At 42.7% G+C, this 23,370-nt stretch overlaps 1 protein-coding gene across 2 annotated transcripts in view; it reads left to right on the top strand.

The window, feature by feature from the left end:
• Positions 1-23,370, top strand: part of asic1b (acid-sensing (proton-gated) ion channel 1b) — a 143,166-nt gene that overhangs the window by 84,773 nt on the left and 35,023 nt on the right. Inside the window, exon 1 of one of the 2 annotated variants that reach the window (XM_076096846.1) lies at positions 11,383-12,048. The exons of the other annotated variant lie outside the window; for it this stretch is intronic. Within the exon in view, the coding sequence (XP_075952961.1) occupies positions 11,383-12,048 (666 nt within the window). Of the gene's footprint in view, positions 1-11,382; positions 12,049-23,370 lie in introns of those variants that run through there. 2 annotated transcript variants of the gene reach the window in all.

Consider the following 23,370-nt stretch of genomic DNA (forward strand, 5'->3'; position numbering starts at 1 on the left):
TGCAGTCCGCCCCGTCTTCAGCTGGAGCGGCGCGAGGTTAAGAGCCTGGCTCAAGAGCTGGGTCAAGTACAGTACTTTGGTTGGTTTTTATGCGTTAGCTTCCATGATGTCGTATTTAGTTTCGCTGCACATATTCTCCCAGCTGGTGAAGGGATTCAGTCATGAGCAGGAGGCTAATGTGACCGACCCCCCAGTTCAAACAGTGGCAGTTGGAGACGAGCAGTATCAACAAATGGACAGACGCGCAGTTTCAGCATACTGACTTGCGATGATTTGATTCAAAGAGAAGAGGTCTGGGTAAGGGGGGGGGGGTCCGGTGAGAGCAAAGTCAACCTCCTCATTACTGGCTCCTTGCCAACTAACATCAAAGAAGCTTCCCAGAGTCGTTCACTTGAAAGTTCCTGGTTATCACCAGTTTTACGCCGCCTGATGGAAAACATGCTTGGGTTCTCATTTGGGCGACTTTATATTTCAGCCAGCAACTTCTCTCTATAATATCCAGCTTTCTCCGGCCCTAATGAACCGAGGCTCCCTATACAGTGCGGCCTTTCTTTCTCTTTGAATTGAAATCACTGAGCCAGGTAGCTGCCTGCAGCACTCATCAAAGAGGACTGAAGCACACTCTCCCTTAAAGGCAGGATTTCAGCCCCTTAAGCAAAGCGTCTAAAAGTAACTTGGACAAAAAGGAAGAGGGCAATTGGTTCATTTCATAAGAAATATGCTGTTTGACAAATGCTAAAGAATAGTTTTATAAATGCAGATTTTGGTAGGGTAAATACAAATCTACGTAAGCCCCGTATCAGTGAAATCAGTGAAATAAAGTGTAGGCATATGGCCAAATTTTCAGTTCTCTGATACATTATTCAGCTGGGGGGGGGGGGGGGGGGGGACATGCTGTATAAGAGGCTTACTCTAGAGGAGGAGGAAAAACTAGCAAGGAAAATAACGAAGATGCGAGCAGCGCTGTCCTTATCAGTCTGATAACAGAAGATGCTTTTCTTCCCTAAGCTGTGTTTTCACTAAGGAATTTCTCTGCCTCTGATGCAAATATCATCTGGCTTGTAAATTGGGCATGGCAGTGTAATACCAAACTAGTTGAAGCTGTCACTGCACCTCCTCAGGACACAGTTTAATGACTGCCTCTTGTTGATGCAGGCGCCATGTGGGTTTACTCCCTCCCATGTAAATCCCTACATATCGTTATGTTGTTTTTTTTCATCTGCGTTTCTGCCTCAAGTGGCTGCAAGTTAGCGACTCTACAAATGTGAAATGGAAAGCTGGATGTTTGGATTTGAATTAGAGCCACGTACTTGATGAAGAGAATGCAGCCCGAAATATCTTCATACAAATTAATACTGATAACTTTTCTCTCCCAGGAAAGAGTGACATAGAGAGGCAGAACTGTGTACTCTGCCGAAACGAAATAGAAGTGACCTCCCATCTCTCGGTGCCAGCTATCTTAGCAGGCGGAATTAACTTTCCCATCATTCTCACCTCTCTTGATGTGAACGCCGTACACGCCGCGGCACAAACCCGCACCCTCATGTTTATTAATTTCCTTCAGCGAGGGATGCGCTAAATCATTGACCCTCTTTTTAGTGCCTCGTGCTCCTGCTGAGCATGGGAAGGAGGAGGGCGTATTGATTTTGCCCCCTTCTCATCAGCAGCCAGGCCCTTATTTGGGATGGGGAAATGGTAAATCTCATATAGTGAGCCCCTGTCGAGGCCTGTCCACATCCTAATCTTTGCTAGTTGATGGCTCTCTAATCTTTTTTACCATCTACAACTCATTAGAGGCCAAGGAGGTAAATGTGAAGTGTTAAACATCGCATTAATTCTCAGGACATTCTCTAAGAACTTCATAAAAAGAACGTTTTCTTTCTTTTTTTTTGTAATCACTGTTTGGATGTGACACGGCAGCCAAAAACAAGTTTGTGATTATGGCTTCATTTTGTTTTTGTAGAGTGACAGCAGGTGCACGCAACGACAACGTGACTCATTTTCCTGCTGTGTGAACACCAACAGAGCACTTGAATTTCTCTTTTCATTAAGATATAGAAGTCAAAGCAGCACTCTTTCCTATTGTCTTTTTTTCTTTTGTTCATCATTTCTGTTTTTAAGTTCGCACTTCAGACTTTGAATGTAGAGTAATCCCTCTGCTGTGTTTTAGCAACCGCAGTTCTTTTTTTTTTTACGATGTTGTTCGGTGTCCGAGCTCGGTCCCTTCGTTGCATATAAAGGGAACAAACAGTCACATGGGGACAGACTCATTATGAACCTATTGGACACAGTGCTTTTGCTGACTGAAGTGTGACTTAAAACTTCCACCCACCTGCTCCACTGAGGGATGGAAATTGATGCCTTGCCTTGGGTGGGAACTTTACACCTGGCAGCATGTTTTAATCATTGGAAATGCTGTAATGCAAGTGTGTAAAATGTAGCAGACGGAGAAGTGATGCGAATAGATGCATGGATGGATAGCTAGAGCAGTTATTTTGTCTACTTTATTGAATATTTAATGTGTATATCTTCTTAAGAACACATTTATCAAACGTATGTCTTTGAAAGGGCTGCTTTACCTATTGAAGATAATATAAGGTGATAAAGAAATGTCAGGACAAATTGTCAGGAACGCTCATGTACGCACAAATCTGCTCTTCTCACGATGTATAGAATCGGCCTTTTTGTTTAATTGGGCCCCGATGGTTTGTCATTTGTCACAAAGTGGGTCCCCAGAAAAAAAACTACTTTGGGAAACACTGAGCAAGAGGACTGAGAGCATGCATTATGCAATCCGTCATGACGGAGGTTGTTAAAGCAGTCTTCTCTGTAAAATTGGCAAGATCAACAACCGAGGCTGATGCTTCCCCAATTATCTAAACTATCCACGTCCCTGACAGATTTTTAGTTTTACTCGAAGATACAAGATAGCCATAAGCAAATTAACAAAATCTAATCTTGTTTTAAAAAGTGATGAGCACGTCAGGCCCCCCTGTGAGGTCTTGGCTCTCTTAGTTCTGCAAATAAATCGAGGTACTCTCAATAATCTCGTTATAAACTCTCCATTGAAGCGCTTGTCATTATATCTGACATGACTCCTCCCTTCCACCTCTCTCTCTACCTTTACCGCCCTCCCTTTCCCCTTCCCCCCTGGGGGGGGGGGGGGGGGGGTCGTTGGAGGGAGCGCCGCTGAATGCTGAAGCGGGAGCCGAGATTCACCGGGTGCTGTCGCTCAGACCTTCATGTGTGTTTGTCTGTGACGCCTCGGCTGACTGTCCGTCACCTGTCGAGGAGTGGCGGTGGGACGCAAAAGTTTGTTTGCCACCTGAAAGCGTCCCGTAGATTTTGTGGCAGTGAGGGAGTCGTTGTCAACATGGCTGTATGTGTTTGAGCATCTGTGTGAGTGACTGTGGGATTGGCACTGACAAAATACACATAATGGGCAAAGATTGGTGAAACTTGTAGCCTTTATGCTCCAAGCCGCTATAGAGCAGCATACCCCATCATGTTAAGGGCTCCAACACTGTCGTCCGTTAAAATGAGTGTGAAAACATTCCTAGCTGCGCCTTCAACTGTCTGGTTTGCCAGTCTTAATCTTTATTTTGTTTTATTTCATTCTTCTTTTATTGGTTTTTACTATTTTTTCTGCTTTTATCAGTCAACTGTCTTAGTTATTATTTGATTTCATTGTATTCTAACTGGTTTTAATGGTTTTAATTCACATGTCTTGTTAATTCTTACTAATAAGTAGCTGATCTTAATTATTTTAATTTATATTCCTACATCTTAATGGTCTTCACTCACATATTATATAACTTATGTCTAAGGTTTTAAATTGACACTTTCCACATAGTGTTTGTGGCTGCAATGTCAGTGGTATAGCTCACGCGTTGTGCAAGCAAATTGTGCCTCCACCTGGAATGAAATGTGCTTTGAAAATAAAGTTTTGCTTTCTAGCACATTGATTTTCCAGTACACAGAAAGAAGAGAACAGCTTGTGCTGTGCTGTGATTGTAATCTTAGAATTGGCCTTGAAAGATTTGGACTGATTCAAAACAGTAGCCATTTTTGTTGGCTATATGGTGAGTGTTATAAATTTGGTAAATAAACAGCATTGATGTGTTTCATCACAGTACATATTATTTAGTTTATAGCTTGAAATCACGTTTAGGTGTGCAGTTATTCTTGAATCTTTTTTTTTTTTCAAACATGCTAAACGCAGTATGACTAAAAGTTTGCGGAACTTCATAAAAGACCTGCACCACCTGCAAGGCTGTCATCATTGTGCATATTCAAAAAATACAGAAGATCTACTCAACTATGGACTGTCGCCACTCGATGCTTCAACTAAATAGAGCACAGACATTCGGTTTCACTATGAAATGGCCAGATCAAGGTAGCCCCATGATGTCATCACCGTCCCGTAAACTGATGCTCATATAGTGTTACTCTTTACAGGACTTAAAACATTCAAATATATAGATAATGAATTTTTTACAGCAAATCTGTAACAAAGTTCATTTCCCTTACTAATTCATTAGTAAAACATTCTTTGTGTGAAGCTTTACAGAATTTTTATTTTAGAGAAAAAAGGTGCCACGCCTGCTAACTCCCTGCTTCTTTTTGAGAGCTTCAGTCAGTTCCACATCCTTTGAATCTTAAGAAAACCAGAGTGCTCCTGCTGTGCGACTAGAAAGTAAGTTGAGTCACAATCCACGCTGAGGTTTGAGCAACTTTATTTTAGAGCAGTGCAAAATTAATAGTATTTGTTCTGCAACCAAAGTGAAAAAGATCCCCCATTGTGAATGTTATCACCAAATTTAAAGGGCATTATCAGTGGTTCTAACTACCATACGAATGCTTCAGACAGGACAATCTGCACCCACCACGTTGTTTAAGTGAAACGTAACGTTGTTAACAACTTTTTAGGCAACAAAACTACATTGCAAGACTTAGGAAAAGATTGTGGTTTGAGTTAAAGTAAGTATGAGTATTTAAGTTATGTAACAAGATAAAATATGTCAACCTTCACTATTTGATTGCACAAAATCCCCTTCCGACCCAAATCTGTGAGGCTGATAACGCTGATAACATTCACTCAGCTGACAACACTCAAAGCGAGTGAAATGATTCACTGAGATCAGAATTTCTTGCTGAATATATAACTTTGAAAAAATAACACAGGAAAATGTACCTGGGAAAAGGGTGCAATACAGGGAACGTCATGATTCTCACGTCATTCCTGTTTGTTATTTGCATGGGTTTCACACAGAAATAATGACAAGACACAGACAAAAACACATTATGTCTGAGCCCGAGTAAAGACTCAGCATGTCCATGTATTATAATAGGTACGCCAGATGACTGTTAAAACCTGCAAACAAATAAGCCTCTATTGTCTATTTAAAGGGTTTAGTGACTGCGTGCGTATCGAGGGAGCTCGCGCAGCGTTTATTGGTATGTATGAAACGATGCAGATGGAGGCCCTGAATACAGACGTAGCAATCACTGATATTAGTGTTGAGATCCCCGAGCTGTGTGACTCCGGGCCTGCCCTTATGAATTGGCTTTATGAAAATGCCACCGCGTGACATATTTAAACCATTCAGCTTGATAACTGTGTCCCTGTCGGCTCTTGTGGCAGCCTGCTGCCCCCACTGGTGCTCATCTTGGTAATAGAGAGAGAGAGAGAGGGGGGAGGCGGAGAGAAATTGCAAGAGATAAAGTCGGAGTGAGTCAAACAGAGATGGAACAGGCACAGGCTGATTTGAAATGGGTGAGATGGAGACAGTGGAGACCTCACCGTGGAGGTAATGGGTTGCACCGAGTGATGATCACACTCGGAGGGGGAGCCGGCGCTGCCGTGTAATGCAGCAGGATGTAGAGCCAATCAAAGAACGCCTATCGTGGCCCTCTGATCCCAGCTTTGTTCACATTTGACATGTCAATCAGAGCAACGCGTGGAAAAGAAGGTAGCACTCAGCTGTGGAAGAGATCTTTCTTTGAAGGCTTTGCCAAAATACAAAAACGTCACTGGTTCCTCTCAAATGTGATGGTTTTCCACTTTTCTTTGTCTTATATGATGGTAAGATGTTTGAACAAAACCAGCAATTTAACCTTGGGCTCGAGGAAAACTTGTCAACTCTTTTTTGACAGGCAAGTCACCATTTAGTGATGCTAAACCTCCTTTCAAACACTTGATGTTATGTGAGGCCGAGATTGGTCTTCATCCACAGAAGCCGTCATTCTGAATGCATAACCAATTCACACAGCACTGAAAAGCATCACCTCACCATTATACCTCTGATGAAAGCTTACTAGCCGACATACATAACTGTGAGCCCAACCTAATCGACCAGTTTAAATCTTTCATTTTATCATAGCTAATAGACAAGGTCGCGTTTAAAGGAGCTGGTCTGGTGTCACCACGTACGCCTCATATATCTTTTGAGCGCATGGGCAGCTATACTTAAAACCTCTCAGTTAGTGCTCTTAGTGTGTTTACTTTGACTTTTATTTTGCCTGTGCTAGCTGTATCAGATCAGTGATATCTAGGGAAGATATTACAAACAAACCTGGGATATTTGTATGTTAGTGGTACAGTGTAGCCCGGATAAATGAATAATATGGTAAAAGTGGAATGGAAAAAAGTGTAGAAATGTTTTTCTTTTGTAGAAAATGACACCAAAACATGATACAAAGTAGGTTTCTTCCTCCTTTGTCTCAAGCTTTGTCCGTTATAGGTATGTTGTAGGCAAAGTTTGTCCGCCAACATAAAGAGCTGGCCTCCTGAGACTATTGTCAAAACCCCTTTTCCATTATATTCCATCCTTGACATAAATGGTATATAATAAGTATGTTTTCTTTAGTGTATAATCACCTGAAAATAAGAATTGTTGAGTTTTTCCTTAGAATACCTTAGAATGAGCTGTTTGTATCTACATCCGTAGACTGTACATAACAAGTGGACGTAGTTGTCGTGATGTAACCTCTTGGTTTGTGGACTGCAGTTTTGAATCCTCAAGTTCGGCATTTTGGCCGTCGCCATCTTGTTTTTTCGCAACCAGTGAACGGCAGTGACCATATTAGGACTGCGGGCGAGTGACGTATAGACACCACATACGGCTCTGGTAGCGGTAGCAACCTGTCAATCACGAGGTATAGCCACGCCCTTGCTTTATGGTCTGTTTGACTCTAAATGGGACCATCATTTACTAAATGAGCATCATGCTGTTTTGACTTGAAACTAGAGATTGAGACCATGAACCCATGTTTGCTGAGGTAATAACTCAGGTGAGAAGTAGGCTCATTTTCTCACAGACTTCCATGCGATCAGACTTCCAGAGGAGTCGCCTGAAGGCCAGTAGAGAGAGTGCCAGTTTAAGACACTTCCACATTAGCTTCACTTTTCAGAACCAGAGGTTCCCCGTCTCTGCTCTGTGTCTCATCACCTGGTTTTCTTATTGTAGGACAAGTCATGAAGTTGTGCATCACCTCTGCACTGCTTTAAATGAGAAATGTGTTGTTTGGCAACAACAACTCACTTAAAAAAATAGGTCATATTCGCTCCATATTATGTCCTCACAGCAGGGAAGCTTCTGCGCATAACACTATGTGTATCAGATAACAGTGGCCCCTGTTGAAAGGTGAGGACACAATATTGTGTTTTGGAGAACAGCATGGTTGCCTTTGGCCTCTGCCTCATTCTACCACAGCATCTTCTGGGAACGGGCCAAGCTCGGCGCTTGTTTACTTGCTTTTTGTTTTTCCTGTGCAGGCCGAAGCCATTGAATACCACAATAACCTAAGAATATGAACGCTAGACTGTTGTTTGAACCCTGCCTCTAAGAAAGTAATATCATCCGCTCAGTGTCCCGGCTCTTCCTTGTGATATCTTTATTTTGTCACCGTGACTCTCGTCGCTCTCACTTCAAATCCTGAGTCAAATCAGATTTATGAGGCACGCATAAATTATGTGAACGCAAGTCAGCGTCCATTCATTGTGTGTGTGTGTGTGTGTGTGTGTGTGTGTGTGTGTGTGTGTGTGTGTGTGTGTGTGTGTGTGCGTGTGTGTGTGTGTGTGAAAGCAACACAGACAGTCATATGTCCATGTTTGTTTTTTTCTTTTTGAGTGTGTCTGTTTGTCCATGTGTCCATGTGTGTGAAAGTGTACCTAAATGTGTGTGTTTGTGTCCGTGTGTGTGTGTGTGTGTGTGTGTGTGTGTGTGTGTGTGTGTGTGTGTGTGACTATATGCGTGTCCTGAGTAATGGGCTTTGTGCATCCTCTCTCGCTGACGGCCAGGATGTATCCATGGCAACGCCAGGTCGATCCTAGCTGTGAGCGAAGCTGGTAAGAGAGACTTGAAAGGGAGCGTTAAACCTCTCCTCTCATCTGCCCTGCGCTCCTCTCATTCTGACCATGGCGAAATGCGTGGCCTTGTTGAAATCCCAGCCCGAGGTGTGTGTGTGTGTGTGTGTGTGTGTGTGTGTGTGTGTGTGTGTGTGTGTGTGTGTGTGTGCTGCAGCCGCGGATGCTCGCGTCACAACACTGCCACCTTTTGACCTGATTTGAAAATGTACCCTCGAAACATTGCCATATTGTTTATTTGTTCCTGTTTTCCCTGTGAGGTCAGGGTTCGTCCGTGGAGAGAAACCAGATCTTCCTCAGGATGATGTTTTTCCTGTACAGAGAGATGAAGGGAAGGGAGGGGAGACGGATGTGGGAACAACACACAACAAAGTCTTCCAGCTGGATTTATCTGGGAGTAGTTAATGGTCAAAGATTTAAGCCTCTCCAGGCCGTTCCCTATTAGGATGATTTCATGTACTTTAAGTGCTGCTTAATTCAGTCAGGCTCATTTTAAGGGAGTGAAGTCACATTTAGGGTACAAAAATGTGTTTGGGTTTTCACAACAATTTGCAAAGCTAACATGTGTGGGTCTACAACATCAACAACGGTGTCATTGTCTGTAATTTCTCCCCCTTTTCTACAGTTTAAAAGCTCCTTTATCAAGTGTAATTCTGGTGGCAAGTCCTTCGTTAAAGTCAAAAGATATTGTTATGAAAGAAACGATTTGAATCCATTTGACACATTTTTATAATAATAGCTAGTGTAACATACATAAGACAGATATAAAGCACTTTTGTCATCACAGTTGGCATCTTCACTCTCGATGGGGTTGCCGTTAAAGTCCTCTGATGCTTCGTCATGGCAGTTTCAGCCCTGAGGAAAGACTGCAGGATTAGATGTGCTGCTTCTGCCCCCTAGTGGGGATATCAGTGTGCATAATGAGGCACAGTGAACATGGCGTTGAAAGCATTGAGTAATGACAGGGGAGGATGAGAAGACGCAAAAGAAAAGATAAATTGGGAAAAATGGAGCAAGACAATCGTGTTTGGATTTATCTCTCTGGAGACGAACACAGTTGCCAAAACAAACACAGATTTATTGCAACCCTGTGAGCATCAATAAATCTACGGTGACAACGTAATTAAGATATTTTGGCACAAAGTGCGTGAACCTAATCATCTGACTTTGTTCACAGGGTCACTGCACTGCTCTACTGCCATTTCCTCCACAGCGGTTTCACAACTTGCCACCTTGTGCCAAATCCAAGTTGTTAGCGCATGTGACTATTCAGTAGTGCCCATGAGAAGGCTAAGGGACTGCAGCTGAGGGAGCTCTGTGACCTTCTTGTTAGGTCAGGCTCGATGTCGGAGGCTATCTAGTGATCACTAATACATATTCAAGAACCAGAGGCTATCAGGCGCAGACTCAAACATCCCGGAACAAAGCCAAGCCACAAATCTTTGTTTGCTCTCTTATCATCAGCATTTTTCTCCTGTGATGGACAATCTTCACAGTTGCAGTTAAGTACATATTGACCAAGTCTGCTACCTTTCTCACCCTCTCACTTGATATTAGACCCCCCCACCTCCGCCCACGATGAAAACACGCTGGCGGGTCGTTCTGGTTTAAAAGCCTAACACAACGGATCGGTTTGGGTAATGTGTTTTCCATCGGTTTTACAGGTTTAATGCAGCTGCTCCTCAGAGGTGTCCTTTGGTATCATTAGCTGTTGTTTTTTTTATTGTAAAGAGTGCCGTCATCTCCCTAAATGCGTCTAACGTTTCATCTTCGACCACCATCATGTTTCTGAAAATAATCTCAGTCTAATGGAGGTGGATCAATACAGAGGGATCGGTCTCTTACATTTCCTTTTCATATAACAACCAACACCACCTCTGGGAATCTGCAATTAACTCCATATATTCAATAATGAAAGGATCCAGTTCAGATTCCCACACACACTACTTGTACATATTTGCTTGCATTTAATCTGCTTTCCACAGAACTGCTCTCAGCCATGTGGATATCTGTCGGTAAAATGAACCGATTGATTGAAAATAACAATGAGCAAATGGAAGTCTTAATTCGATTCCTTGACTGTTCTCCTTGGCGGTTGCTCTGTAATAGCTTATTTTTTTGATTAGGCATCGCACATGAACTTATTACTTCCTCTCCCTGAATCTTCTAAAACAACATGTCTTATTTGTTGCTGCTTCTTTTGCTTTAACGTCCATCGTAAGAGCAGATCTTCTAATGAAACCATTGCATGTGAGGTTGTGTTGTATATTTCCAGTGTGTGCATCTTCTCCAATTGCTCATCTGTAGTCATTCCAATAACACCTAAGTGTTATTTGCATTTGATTACACAACTGTGCTGAGATCATTTTTTTGGGGGGGGGGGGGGGGGGGGGGGGGGAATGAGGTCAGGCACAGGAACAATAAAATCAGCAGAAATAACAGCCCATTTTGTGCTTTCGCTACCGTACATAGTCTCTTTCTCTCTCCCACTGCATCAAGCCTCCTTTTCTTTTCTTTTTTTTCCCTGTAAATGGTGAAACTCTGCCCCGGCACAGTGACCTGTGGCTGGGCCCTGTGGGAGTATTCTGTGTCCTATACTCCTCACGGCCTCACCTTCTTTCCCCTCCTCCTCCTCCTCCTCCTCCTTTTCTTCTTCTTCTTCTTCTACTTCTTCTTCTCCTCCCTTTCAAAATTGCTCTAAGGGATGGATCTGCACCGAGACACAAGGACAAACCCAGACAAGGCATCTCAGTTCAACTCAAAGTAGACGTGAATGGCAGTGACTGATGTTTTGAGTTTTGGTGCAGTGTGTGGTTGATCGAGTCAGTATTTTGACCACCCTTTAAAGGACAGAATTAATACTCTGTAGATGTTTCTTGTTGTCTAATTGCTTGATGCCAGGATCATTTCAACTGATGGTTTTGTGTCAGTAGGCAGATTTGCCAGATTTCACTGCTTCACGGATTTTGGACTGATTATCTTATAAGCGTTAATAACTTATTGATCCTGCCACCATGCCGGTCCGGATCATGTGCACCATCTCCTTCTCTGCCGACGATGAACCCGGCAGAGGTTACGGCAACGCCGGTTTCGACGACCACTACAAGCGGGTGAAGAAGAGTTACGGTGACGGGGACTCGCAGGACTACCTGGACAGCCAGGTGGACGATTACAATGAGGAGGAGGACAACCTCGGCGAGGTGGACGACCTAGCCACTTTCTTCAGCGGTTGCTCGCTCCACGGCGCCAACCACGTGTTTGTGGAGGGCAAGAAGTTCGGCTTCCGTCAGGGTTTGTGGGCGGTGGTCTTCACCTTGGCCCTGTCCGCTTTCTTGCTCCAGGTGGTTGATAGGATCATATACTACTACCAATATGATTACATCACCATGCTGGATGAAAATGTGGCCAAGAACATGACCTTTCCGGCTGTCACCATGTGCAACTTCAACTTTGTTCGGAAGTCTCAGATGAGCTACAGCGACCTGATTTTCATGGGCCCTCTGCTGGGCTTCGAGGAAGGCATGGCACCGGGGTTCCCGCTCGCCCCGGAGCCGGACCGCCAGCCGGGCTCTCGCTTCAGCCTGGACGAGTTCTACAGCCGCACTCGACACCGTATGGAGGACATGCTGCTGGAGTGTAACTTCAGAGGCAGTGACTGTGGCCCCGAGAACTTCAGAGAGGTAGGTCACACCGGGACCCCGCTGCAAAATACTTTCAAATGTTTGATCCGTCTGGGAACCAGCAGACTATAAATTGGAAATCATCAGTGCGAGTTGAGCTGGAGGTAATTTACAAGCGTCTGGTAGACTTGATGGTTTTGATTGATTGGTGATATTGCATATGGGGATCCAAAATTGGAACGTCGCCTCAAGGAATATATAGCTGAGGCTGCTGGATCAAGAAGAATCTTCTTTTTGGGTTGATTGGGATTAAATGAGGACGTCCAATAAAATCAAATACTAAAAACTAAACTGTAACGCAAGGATAGGAGTCCTCACTGACGAGACTGGCTTCTGTAGAAAATCCCTAATATGGGAGAAACAGTTTATTTACAGCTGTGAGGTAATTCAGTGACTCACAATCCCAAGTCTCTGCTGTAAATGAAAATGTTTCTGTAAGTCAGCGGGTCTGCTTTAATGAAACTCTAATGTAAATAAATAAAAGAGCAGACATAATAAAATCAGTTCCCATTACTTAAAGTGGCAAACTTGGCATACAGCTGCTATTGAGTTAAACTGCTTTGCCGACAGGAAATTTCAGGGCAGCCTCTCGTTAGACACACTTTCCCTGATTTTTGGGGTGTATTTGGTTTTGTAGCTGCTGCCCCATGTTCCCTTTGAGTGTGCATATCGGTCAGCACACAAGCGGAATACTGAATTACACTGAATTTACCAAGAAGTGTTGACCATATCCAGTTATTGGTCTATTGATTTCCCTTGACCTTCGCACAGGTATGTGCCGACTGCTAATGGATGCATTAAAGTTACATGAGCCGCAATTACATCATTGTGTAAAAGCCTGTACATGACACGCTATTCCCATTTAGACTAACTAGATGACAAGATGCCTTTGTTGAGCTACAGTTCTATTATTTTTAGCATGCAGTTTTAGTAGTCGTAAAAATTGTTATAGCATAAGTGAAAGTTGTAGTTACAAGTGATTGTAGCTTCGAGCACCTAAAGGAAAAGTCACGTATTAATTAGATGATTGACAGAGAAAGTAAATCTCAACGTTTTTTGATAATTGTCAATAATTTTGTCATATTTAAACCAAAATGCCAAAGAATCACTCTTTGTGGGTTGAATGTCATTATTTTCTGGTTTTCTTTTGTCTTCATAGTAAATCTGATATTTGTTGATTGTTTGTCGGACAAAGAAAGGAACCTGAATATCAAACTTGGGCTCTTGGAAATATAGGATTAACCGATACATCGTGATGAAAATAATCAGTTGCAGCCCAAGTCATTGTTTTTAAGAGATATGTTTTATGAGTTAAAATAAGTGTCATGAGTCATGTACTTTTATAAGATGTTGTCATAAACTATAACTCATTTAGTCTTACAACTGTCACGGGGAAGATTGAAGGCAGAGCAAAGCAGAGTGACATGGCAATAAACAAAAAGGTCTGTCTTAAAATGTCACAGTGTCAACACAGAAAGCAGCTCTGACGTTATGGGGCTGTATAGCTTCTGGAGTAGAAAGCTGTGTACATGGCTGCATCCCGTTTGGGGAAAGTGAAATGAAAGTCATGAATTTGGAAAAAACATGCAGGTGAAATTGAGTAAACGTAAAGAAGAGCTGTGAACTCTTCAAGTGCAAGAGAAAATAATTAAAATGAGTATTTTTTTTTTTTTTTTTTTATCTCAGTTCAGTGTGTGCCAGCAGGATGAAATTAATGATCCTGCAGTGAAATAGAATCATTGCTGCAGTGAAGAATATGATGTAGGAAAGAACATTTTGAAGACAGAAAATAGAGTCTCGATAATAGCAGTGGTATTTTTGGCTTCAAGGAAATTGAACACAATTTCTGACAATTTAGCAGCACTGTGAGGCCATGCAGTGTGCCACGCAGGCTTCAGGATTTAATTGTATCCCCTAAAAGAGAGAAAAAATGTTGCTTTGACAGCAGACTAGAGCTCTTACTCTACATGTTTTTATTCAGATCTTACCCAAGCAGAAATTGAAAAATGCCCCGGTCGGGCAATCAGTATCACAGATGAAAGAAAATGGGAATATGGCCAATGTCCTTGAGGTGAAATAGGGCCAGCCGTCATCCTCTGTTGATATGATTGTTAAAAGACAAGGCGCTGTGACTGCAGTGCAGTCTGCTGTTTTATTACCATGAGAGGGAGTCAGTGACCAGGCTTCATTCAATGACAGACGTGACTGCCATGCTGCTGTTCAAAAACTCCTTCCTGCTGTCATCACGTCTTACTGTGAATCAGATGGCGATGGAGTGCTCTTTAGATCACATAATCATTTTGCACACCTTGAGGAAGCTGTGGCAGATTCTTGCATAACGGTGTCCTTTTAAACCCGATTATCTTCAAGCAGTCCGTCGTGAATAATCACAGGAGAGTGTTGATGGAATGTGTTGCGCAACTTTGTTGTTCCCTGTTTTTTACATGTCATTCATGCATCGCTGGTGCAGCTTATTAGATATACGTTTAATATCCATTGGCACCTGATTATGTCTTTGAAGAAGATTTCAGCACTGTTCTTTTTATTATGTGAGTCTTTGTATATCACTATTGCTGAAATGGTGTGTGCGTGCCTGCTGTTTTAGGTGTCGCTGTTATTGCATTAAGGTTAAAGACCTGACCAACACAAGCGACAAGTAATTATTTCTTTGTCAGGTTTAATGGGACTAATTAAAGAACTTGTCTAACCTGATGTTGAACCTTCCTGCATTGCAGCCTCCCACTAATATAATCATTGATTTTTCCTTCAGCTCATGCAGCGAATATAAAATTATGCTTTCTCACTGTTTTGCTGCCCAGCTTCAGAGCTAATTTTACATGTGTTCTGTGTTGTTCTGAAAAAGAACTGATTTTATTAAAGGAGTCATTTAAGGAAAACGTCCCCTTTGAGGCAATTCCCCGCTGCTTAGAAACTGCTATTTGTGATGTCTTTCTGGGCCCATTGTGTTGTTTCGTAATATATAGTGCATTTTTAGTTTTATCTTTGCAGATAACAGGATTTATTTTGATAATGCAATAGCCCGCTGAGATATTTTCAGCGATGTTAACGTAATATATATCATGTGTGGTGTTACATTTCAAAATCAAAGATGACGGGAATCTTTGAAGGCTTTAAAATCCATCTAGTTTGCAGTGGTTCTTTTCTGCAGTAGGCTGATGTAATGCAACCACACAGTATGTTTTATTTTGTGGTTGTCGATACATCTCAGTGTTCAGGAGAGTGTTAACCAGCTTAGCTTATTAGCTAAGCCCCTTTTTAAAAGCAATACGAGTCAGCGTATTCCCTGGGAATTGTCAAAGGGCATTCTGGGAAGTCACAAACTGAAGACATGTGAGCTAAACTGGAGGAAAACTGTACAGCAAAAAAAAGCAGTTGACAGTTTTAAAGAGAAAACAAATGAGACAAGATTCGGCAAAAAGAGGGAGTAGCATTATCGATAACTAGTTAGATATGCTCCTGGCATGTAGGAAAGTCTTAGTTACATCATAGACAGTATATATAGGAGATGGACGTAGTCACCGACGTCACCCATTGGTTTATGGACTACAGTTGTGAAGCCTCGAGTTCGGCATTTTGGCTGTCACCAATCTTGGACAACTCCGTGGTAGTGACTCAATCACAGGGTAGCCCCGCCCTAAATCATACCCTGCTTTATGGTCTATTTTACTCTAAATGGACCATCATTTACTAAATGAACATCATGCTGTACTGAAGAAGACTTGAAACTACCGATTGAGACCATAAACTCGTGTTTACAATGTTTGCTGAGGTAATAAATCAAGTGAGAAATCGGGTCATTTTCTAAGAAACTTCTTTACAATTAGACTTATTTATGCAAACAGAGGAGTCGCCCCCTGGTGGCCATTAGAGAGAATGCAAGTTAAAGGCACTTCTATTCTACAGAGCAGACAAACTCACTTAACAGCACCCATTATTCATTTCTGTCATACTTTTCTTCTGAACAGCAAATCAATAAAGTGTATTTATTTCTCGTAATGTGGCAATTGGCAGCAGCACTGGTCCTAAAGCGGTCAACAATGGACTCCTGCTTTATTATTATATCTGCTAAAGAGCCACTAAAGGCCCCTCGGACTCCATTGATGGAGTATTGGGATGGGCGGGGAGAGGGAGGTGAGCCGATTGATTGCTTTCTGTCTCTCTCAGTCTCTGGGGCTTTCTGTCCATTCCATCTCTCTCTCTCTGTCTCGACCGTCTCTGTCTGCTGTTTGGGTCACGAGAAAGTCTGTCTGTCTGTCTGTCTGTGTTTGCGCGCACACTATGATGAGGTCTGGCTCCGGGCCGGGGTCAATAGTGAAGTGAAGGCCCTGCAGAGCGACGGTTCAGGTTGCAGCAAATTCTGTCCCATAGCAGAATCTGAGCCCCCCCACCCCCCTCGGAGCAGGGATCCAAATCCCGGCTTCCTGCCCCACAGACAGCCCCGTTGGCTACAGCTTGCCTTTCCGCTAACCTCAGCATTGTCAACAGAATCAGCCGGTGTCTCCGGTTACGCCCTTCTCCTTTCACCTCAAGAGCATCAGTCTGAGTGTAACGTGGGCTCGGGCTCTAACAGAAAGACAGATAGGCAAGACCATTCTGCCAGGGGAACATTGTCAGAGAAAAAGAAAATCAAATGCCAGCGCTGGCCTCGCCATCTGGCTCCGAGCTGTAAATCCTCGTTCTGGTTCAGCACTTCTTTTAAGCAGCCATTGGGAAGAGATTGTATCAGGGAGAGTGTAATGTAATTACCTTTGAGCATATGCCGTGATAAATTAGATGTTAGTAAATTATCCCTCGGAAAAGAAAAAGGAGCGCATGTAGATCATAATGTGTGTTCCACCAACAAAGAGCACTGGAGACTGGATGTGGCACCGCCAATCTCTGAGTGCGCAGCAGTCACTCTGCACCTTGTGCAACTAGCTTAATTAAACTGTCACTTCTTTAAATGGAAATTGATTTTTGTGTCCCCGTTTGTAATATGTAGTCATTTTGTGATTTATGTTATTTTTCTTTGATCTGTGTTTGATTTGTGCCGACTCATTAGCTGGTTCCAGGTTCGGATCCATCAGGCGACTCTAGCACAACAATGCGGACGCATCGTGGGATCACACGCGTCTGTGCTGCCTGATGTGCCACTTTAATTGTGTCTCTTCCAGCTTCCTGACCCTGTGTGAGCGAACCCAACCAACATAATGGATTTCAAATTTTAGGTGGAGGGAGACGAGTTTGAGTGAGCATGAATGAGGCTCGGTTGTTAGGTGGTCAGGTTGAAAAAGGGTGCACTGCTGCAATGCCCCCCCCCCCCCCCCAGTGGTGACAGCACAGGGCCATTAAATATTTAACACGGACATTCAGATATCTGTGACTTTCTCTCATCTTCTTTGCCCATTATTCAGATTTTTTCATATCAGAGGTTCAGAGGTGCTCTCTTTCATATAGCTATTCCATCACAGTTACATTTCATCATAACATCATAAGCGCAGAGCTTAAATATATATATATATATATATATATATATATATAGATTTTGCATTCCCTTAAGTTAGATAGTATTATATCTAATGCATAAGAGAAATGCTTCTCTTCTCTTCATCTCCATGTAAAACAACCTGATGATCTAATTAGTGGAATTGGTACCCCTGATACTCTTCTTTCTGCTTTGTTTTCAAGGCTTTCCAGCGATTCATTTTGCTTGCCAGCATGTATAATTCCACTTTTGCTGGCATGAACTCATATCAAACAGTGATCACAAGGGGGCAGTGTTTTACAATTATTTAAGGACCTAAAGCGGCTTTCATGTAGTTCTTGGCATGGAGATGCTGCATGCTGTTATTTTTTTTCTTTCTGTTTACATAAAAATCGCCTCTAAAGGAAGCCCTTTGATTCCCACTACAGTACAACATCAGACCCTCTGAGCTGCAACGGCCCCTCCTCAGTTAAAGCTTCACGTAGAAGCAGAGCTGCTGCTGCCAGTGGTCGCATATTTTATTTTTTATTTTTTGAAAGAACTGTTTTCCTGGGGGATTAAACTCTATTTGTGTGTTGTGGGGATTACAAAAAAGAATATTACTAATCAAACACGAAGCTCAGCATTGTTCACTGTGGACGGCCTTGGCAGCAACGCATCCCTCGCTCATTCTCTGTGTCTCTTTTCTCTCCATCTCTCCCTCTATCTCTCTCTCCATCTCTCTCTCTCCATCTCTCCCTCTCCCTCTATCTCTCTCTCCCTCTATCTCTCCCTCTATCGCTCTCCATCTCTCTCTCTCGCTCCCTCTCTCTCTCCCTCTCTCTCTCTCTCTCTCCATCTCTCTCCCTCTCTCTCTCTCTCTCTCTCTCTCCACCTTTTCTGTACACGGACGACTTCAGTCCGGAGAGACACTGAGATCTGTCAGCTCGCCCTGTCTCTCTCCATCCAAGTGATGGACCAGTGTTTTCAAATGCAGCCATTTTAATTAAATCTCTCATCAATCATGTGCGGAGGTTGGTGACAAGAGGTGCGGCAGCACTCACTCCCTGTTAAAATGAGTCCAATCCGATATAAAGCCAGGGTCATTTACATCATACGGATACATCCTTACCTCTCCTTAATATCGGCCAACCCTTCACAACACAAACGGCAATCAATTATTAAAGTGGCATAAATTAAAGGATGAAACTTTCACTTTACTCGGCGACGAAGATAAATGACCCCTAATGATGTGAAAATGAGGGATACTGCGGTCTTGTTGGAGTAATTACGTATGAATAAGACATATGGCAAGTGTCCTATACAGGGCCAATGGCCACTTACTAGCAGCTAATTAGGCTGATGAGATGACCCTAATGGCTTCCTACAGGATGGTTCCCCTATACTTAATATCGGAGCTGAAATAAAACGTTTGGCTCCAAACGACAGAATGGATTTCCAGTTTAAGAGCACATGGACTCTGGCTTAGTGCGCTCTTGCAAGCACGAATGTGCAGACAGACATTTTTTAGCCATCCTCCGGGGGTACCGGAGGATGGCTAAAGGCTAGTACGTGTTAGCGGCTCAACTTGTGTTCGCTGCCTCTCCTCTCCGCAGTTTCACAGATGACTGCATCCGTCCTGGTCAGCAGGATTCCCTTGGCAAGTGAGTGTGCACTCTGCAGGACGCTTGCCTCTCCCTAGATATGTGTGCGTTTGGGTTTATGTGTGTGTGTGTGTGTGTGTGTGTGTGTGTGTGTGTGTGTGTGTGTGTGTGTGTGTGTGTGTGTGTGTGTGTGTGTCTTTATGTGTGTTTGCAAGAGAATGAGACCCGAAAAGATAGAGATAGAGTATCAGTCTTTTTTTCCTAATAGAGTGTGCATTAACATCTCTATGAATTATTATTCTAACACGCCTTTCAGTAGTTGACTCTTGCTCTGTAACGGTGCAACTTCCCTTTAATGAAAATTTGTTGAGTGATTACGTGGACCCATGCCAAAGTTAAAGCTGCACAAATCGATTTTAAGCCACCAGTTCTTCAGAGAAGAACTCCGAAACACACTTACAGACAAACAACGGTGACTTAGTTCCACCTTGACAATGAGTGATAACTCCCTATGCATCCAGCATGGAGCAACATTTCAACCCTAGTGGGGTCATATCAGTAAATCAAAACAATGATGTCAGTGAAGCTGCATAGTTGGATAATAATTTGAGCACTATGAGCAACATCTTTCATATTACATGTTGTCATTTGATTTTATGATGATATATAGATTTTGATTATAGGATTGCTCAGAGTTTCTTTCTTAATTCCACGTTTTGAGATCTCCTGTAAGACACGGGGGACAAAATACACAGTCCTTGATCCGGATGAAAGTGCTTTCTGACATTCACTTCAGCAGTCTGAGATAGCCAAATGAAGAGGGTCGCATGTCGATATAGCGTCAGCGTTGAGAAACACTGTCCTCGGAAATGTTGGTTTTACTAAACAGACTAACTTCTTTAGATACTCAGTTGATTTGGCAAACTCAGACTGCTTAAGAATGCATTTTTTTGTATGGAAAGAAGACTTGAATTTGACCATATTCGGACTGGACGTAGATATACAGCTCTGGTAGGGTAGCAACCTGTCAATCACAAGGTAGCCACGCCCTAAAGCAAACCCTATTTACTAATGACTTAATAAATCAAGCGAGAAGTAGGGTTATTTTCTCATCGACTTCCATACAATCAAACTTCTTTTTGCAGCCAGAGTCTGGCCCTGCTGATGGCCAGCAGAGAGAATGCAAGTTCAAGTTCTCGTCAGCATTTGGCTTCACTTTTCAGAACCGGAGTCTGTCCACCTGGCGTGGACAGCAGGAATGATTATAGCAACCAGTAACTCTTTCAACGTATGCACATCATGTGAGTATTCTATCCAAATAGATAAATAAAAATCTGAACCTATATGCTTTAAATGCAGTTTCTAAATTGCGGTTGAAGAGCGGGCGGCTCCGTGTCGAACCCTAAAACATCACAGGTTTCATCCCTTTAACCAGCGGGGCGAACATTGTCGTCTTCAAAGCGTTGTTATTTGAGACTCTGAACACATATCTGCTCTGTCACGTTGAGACGCTCGTGGTAAGAGCAGTGTCAAACTGCCTGAGATATAAATGGTCTCCTCAAACAGGTCTGCCCTGTGCTAATGTTGGTGGAAGGTCTGTTGATTGAGCGGCTGTTGTTTCATCTCAGAGTCAATCTCAACGGGTCCAGTGCTGGTGCCTTTGGGCAACACTACAGGAGGGGCTGATTATATTTTTCAAGCGCCGCAACCTGCAGAGCTGATGCAAATCTTAACAGCAATAACGTTTGCCTAAGTAGCATACGCTGGAAGAATTACAGACATCACCGCGGAGATGTGCTCTCTTCATTCAGACCCCCGCCTCTCTGTTCACAGGTTTATATCAGGACAACAGTGTTCAGGCAGCTTCAAACTGGGAGTTATTAGGGAGACAAAAAGCACATAAATCATGGCGGCAATTAGCGACTGTTTCGGCTACTCACACCTTACACACCCAAAGTGCAAAGCACACCCATACACAACATATACATAAACTATGGAAGCCAATGCATCTCCAGAGGGCCTATTATGCATGCGCACCGAAATGAAACGCAACTCACCGTGCAGTTGGCTTCGGACTGTCTGTTTCATCCTTTATGGCAGACACTCTCCTGCGTGTCCGTCTGTGTGCGCACACGAGTGTCTGCGTGCGTGTCAGTGGTCAGCCGGTCGAACTACCATCGACCGACTTCGTTAGTCCCGCTTTCACAGCATCTCTGACATCCCCTTGACGTGAGGAGTAACACACAATACGCACTTGCACACACTCACCTCTTGCCAGCATGTTTAACAAGCTCCCAGTGTATTTGGCGCAAAACAAAAGTTTCTGGACAAGGAGAACGAACTGAATTTGGAAATACGTAAATTGCAGGGAAGAAATCGAAGAAGTGTTTTGTTTCAGTGTTTTCTGTCCGTCCCAATATTTAGTTCTTAAACTGGGGACTGAAATTGATAAGATTTGACATTATTTCATCTGGTTGAGAAGTTCTTGAAATTACTTGAATTAAAAATCAAAGTCAAACTCGATATGATATTTTGAAGGGTAAGACTTTTATGGTACAACTTGTCTCTCCGGGAGGGGAGGCGTTTATTTAAAATAAATAAATATATCTTCTTTCAGTCCGGTATATATATTATATATATATATATATTTATATATATACAGAAAGGAAACTTTGTTCATGATGTTGCCCTTTGGGTTGTTGGTTTGAAAGCATGCATACTTTGTTTCAGGGGTGTTTGTGTTTGTTTGTCCGTCCGGCTGAATGTGTAAATGGCAAATCCGTTACCCCTGATATTTGAAAAGCCGCCCCAGAGTTCTTCACTCTTTTGGATTTGAAGAGCAGATAGTTTTAGGAATTATGTCAATTTGCTTGTTTGTCATAAGTGAGATGAGAAGATAATTATGAATTAGAGCCCGGCTCATAATCCGTCGGTCTGATATATCAACTTGTCTTAGAATATGGCAGATAAATTGGTAAATGTCAGCTGTTGGATAATAAGAAAGTATGACATTTAAGAACAGTGTCACAGTCTCATTGTTGCTCCACCATACAGAACAGACAGGCCTATTCTTCTCAGTATGTCTTGATCACAATAATTTAATAACCAAATTTAAGGAATTTATATATATTCATATTGAGTTTTATACATTATTATATCAATTTCTTGTTTACTGTCAAATATTGTTATAGATCTAAAATAATCTGTATAATATCATTGTCATGGTCGTGCATGAAGCACAGAGCTGGAGCCAGTTTGCATTTAGCTTAGCTTAGCATGACGCCTAAACGCAGGAGGAAGCAGTTGGCATGGCCAAGTTCACAAATACGCCGACGAGCACCTCTAAAGTGCCTCACTTGTGCCACACACATTGTATCTCATTTGTTTCATCCATACACAAACAGAAATTAAAAAATGGTAATTTTTGTGAGTTTAAAGGAATTTATTTTGTTTCTGATGACGAGTAGTTTATCTGTCTGCTTTTATATATAATGAATGTTATACCTTTAACTCACATATGAGATTGATATCAACCTACTCATCTCGCTCTTGCAAAGACAGTAAATAATCATATTTACATACAAATGTTATTGTGAATATTACTATCTCTTGATAGGTTTTTATTTTTCTGTTTATTTGAAGGATAAAGCTTGAATGCGTAATTGCAGGCATTCTTGGACCCCTCCTAAATAGCCTTGGCCGCTGCCACACTTCTGCATTCCTTTACATCACCACTGCTGTGTGTTCATATGGCAACCGCACGATCTCGAGCGCCGGCACAGCAAACTCACCTCCACAACTAATATAACAAATGGATGGATTTACTTTTTTTACAAGAAGGATTCATTTGTAATTGTCAGACAGAAAGGGACCATTTATTTCACAAAGGGCCATTCATTCATTGCTCCCTGAGCGGCAAATGGGAGGCATCAGGCCTGTGGGGGACTGGGAGACTGTTTGCTATAGCTGGCGGCCGTACTCTGAAAGTCATTCATCAGAACCGTTTCCCCTTTCCCCAAACTCTCCTCAGCCCAGCTGTCATGATGCTGCCGGGGTGAATTAGCTGCGTCATCCTGTGCAGGCAGGGATACTCGCACTGGCCCCTGGGCTGCATGTATAAATCTGCTCTGTTCAGCCACAATACTTATACAGTAAGGCGCCTGAATCTATTTTCAGATGAATGCGTCATACATGGCGGTGCTGCCACTTTAGCGCATTAAAAAGAAAGAGGCTTTTGGGACCTTCCTGTCCAGA

Source organism: Anarhichas minor, unplaced genomic scaffold, assembly GCF_050575085.1.
Source record: "Anarhichas minor isolate MPS153535 unplaced genomic scaffold, ASM5057508v1 ptg000023l, whole genome shotgun sequence".
NCBI lineage: Eukaryota > Metazoa > Chordata > Actinopteri > Perciformes > Anarhichadidae > Anarhichas > Anarhichas minor.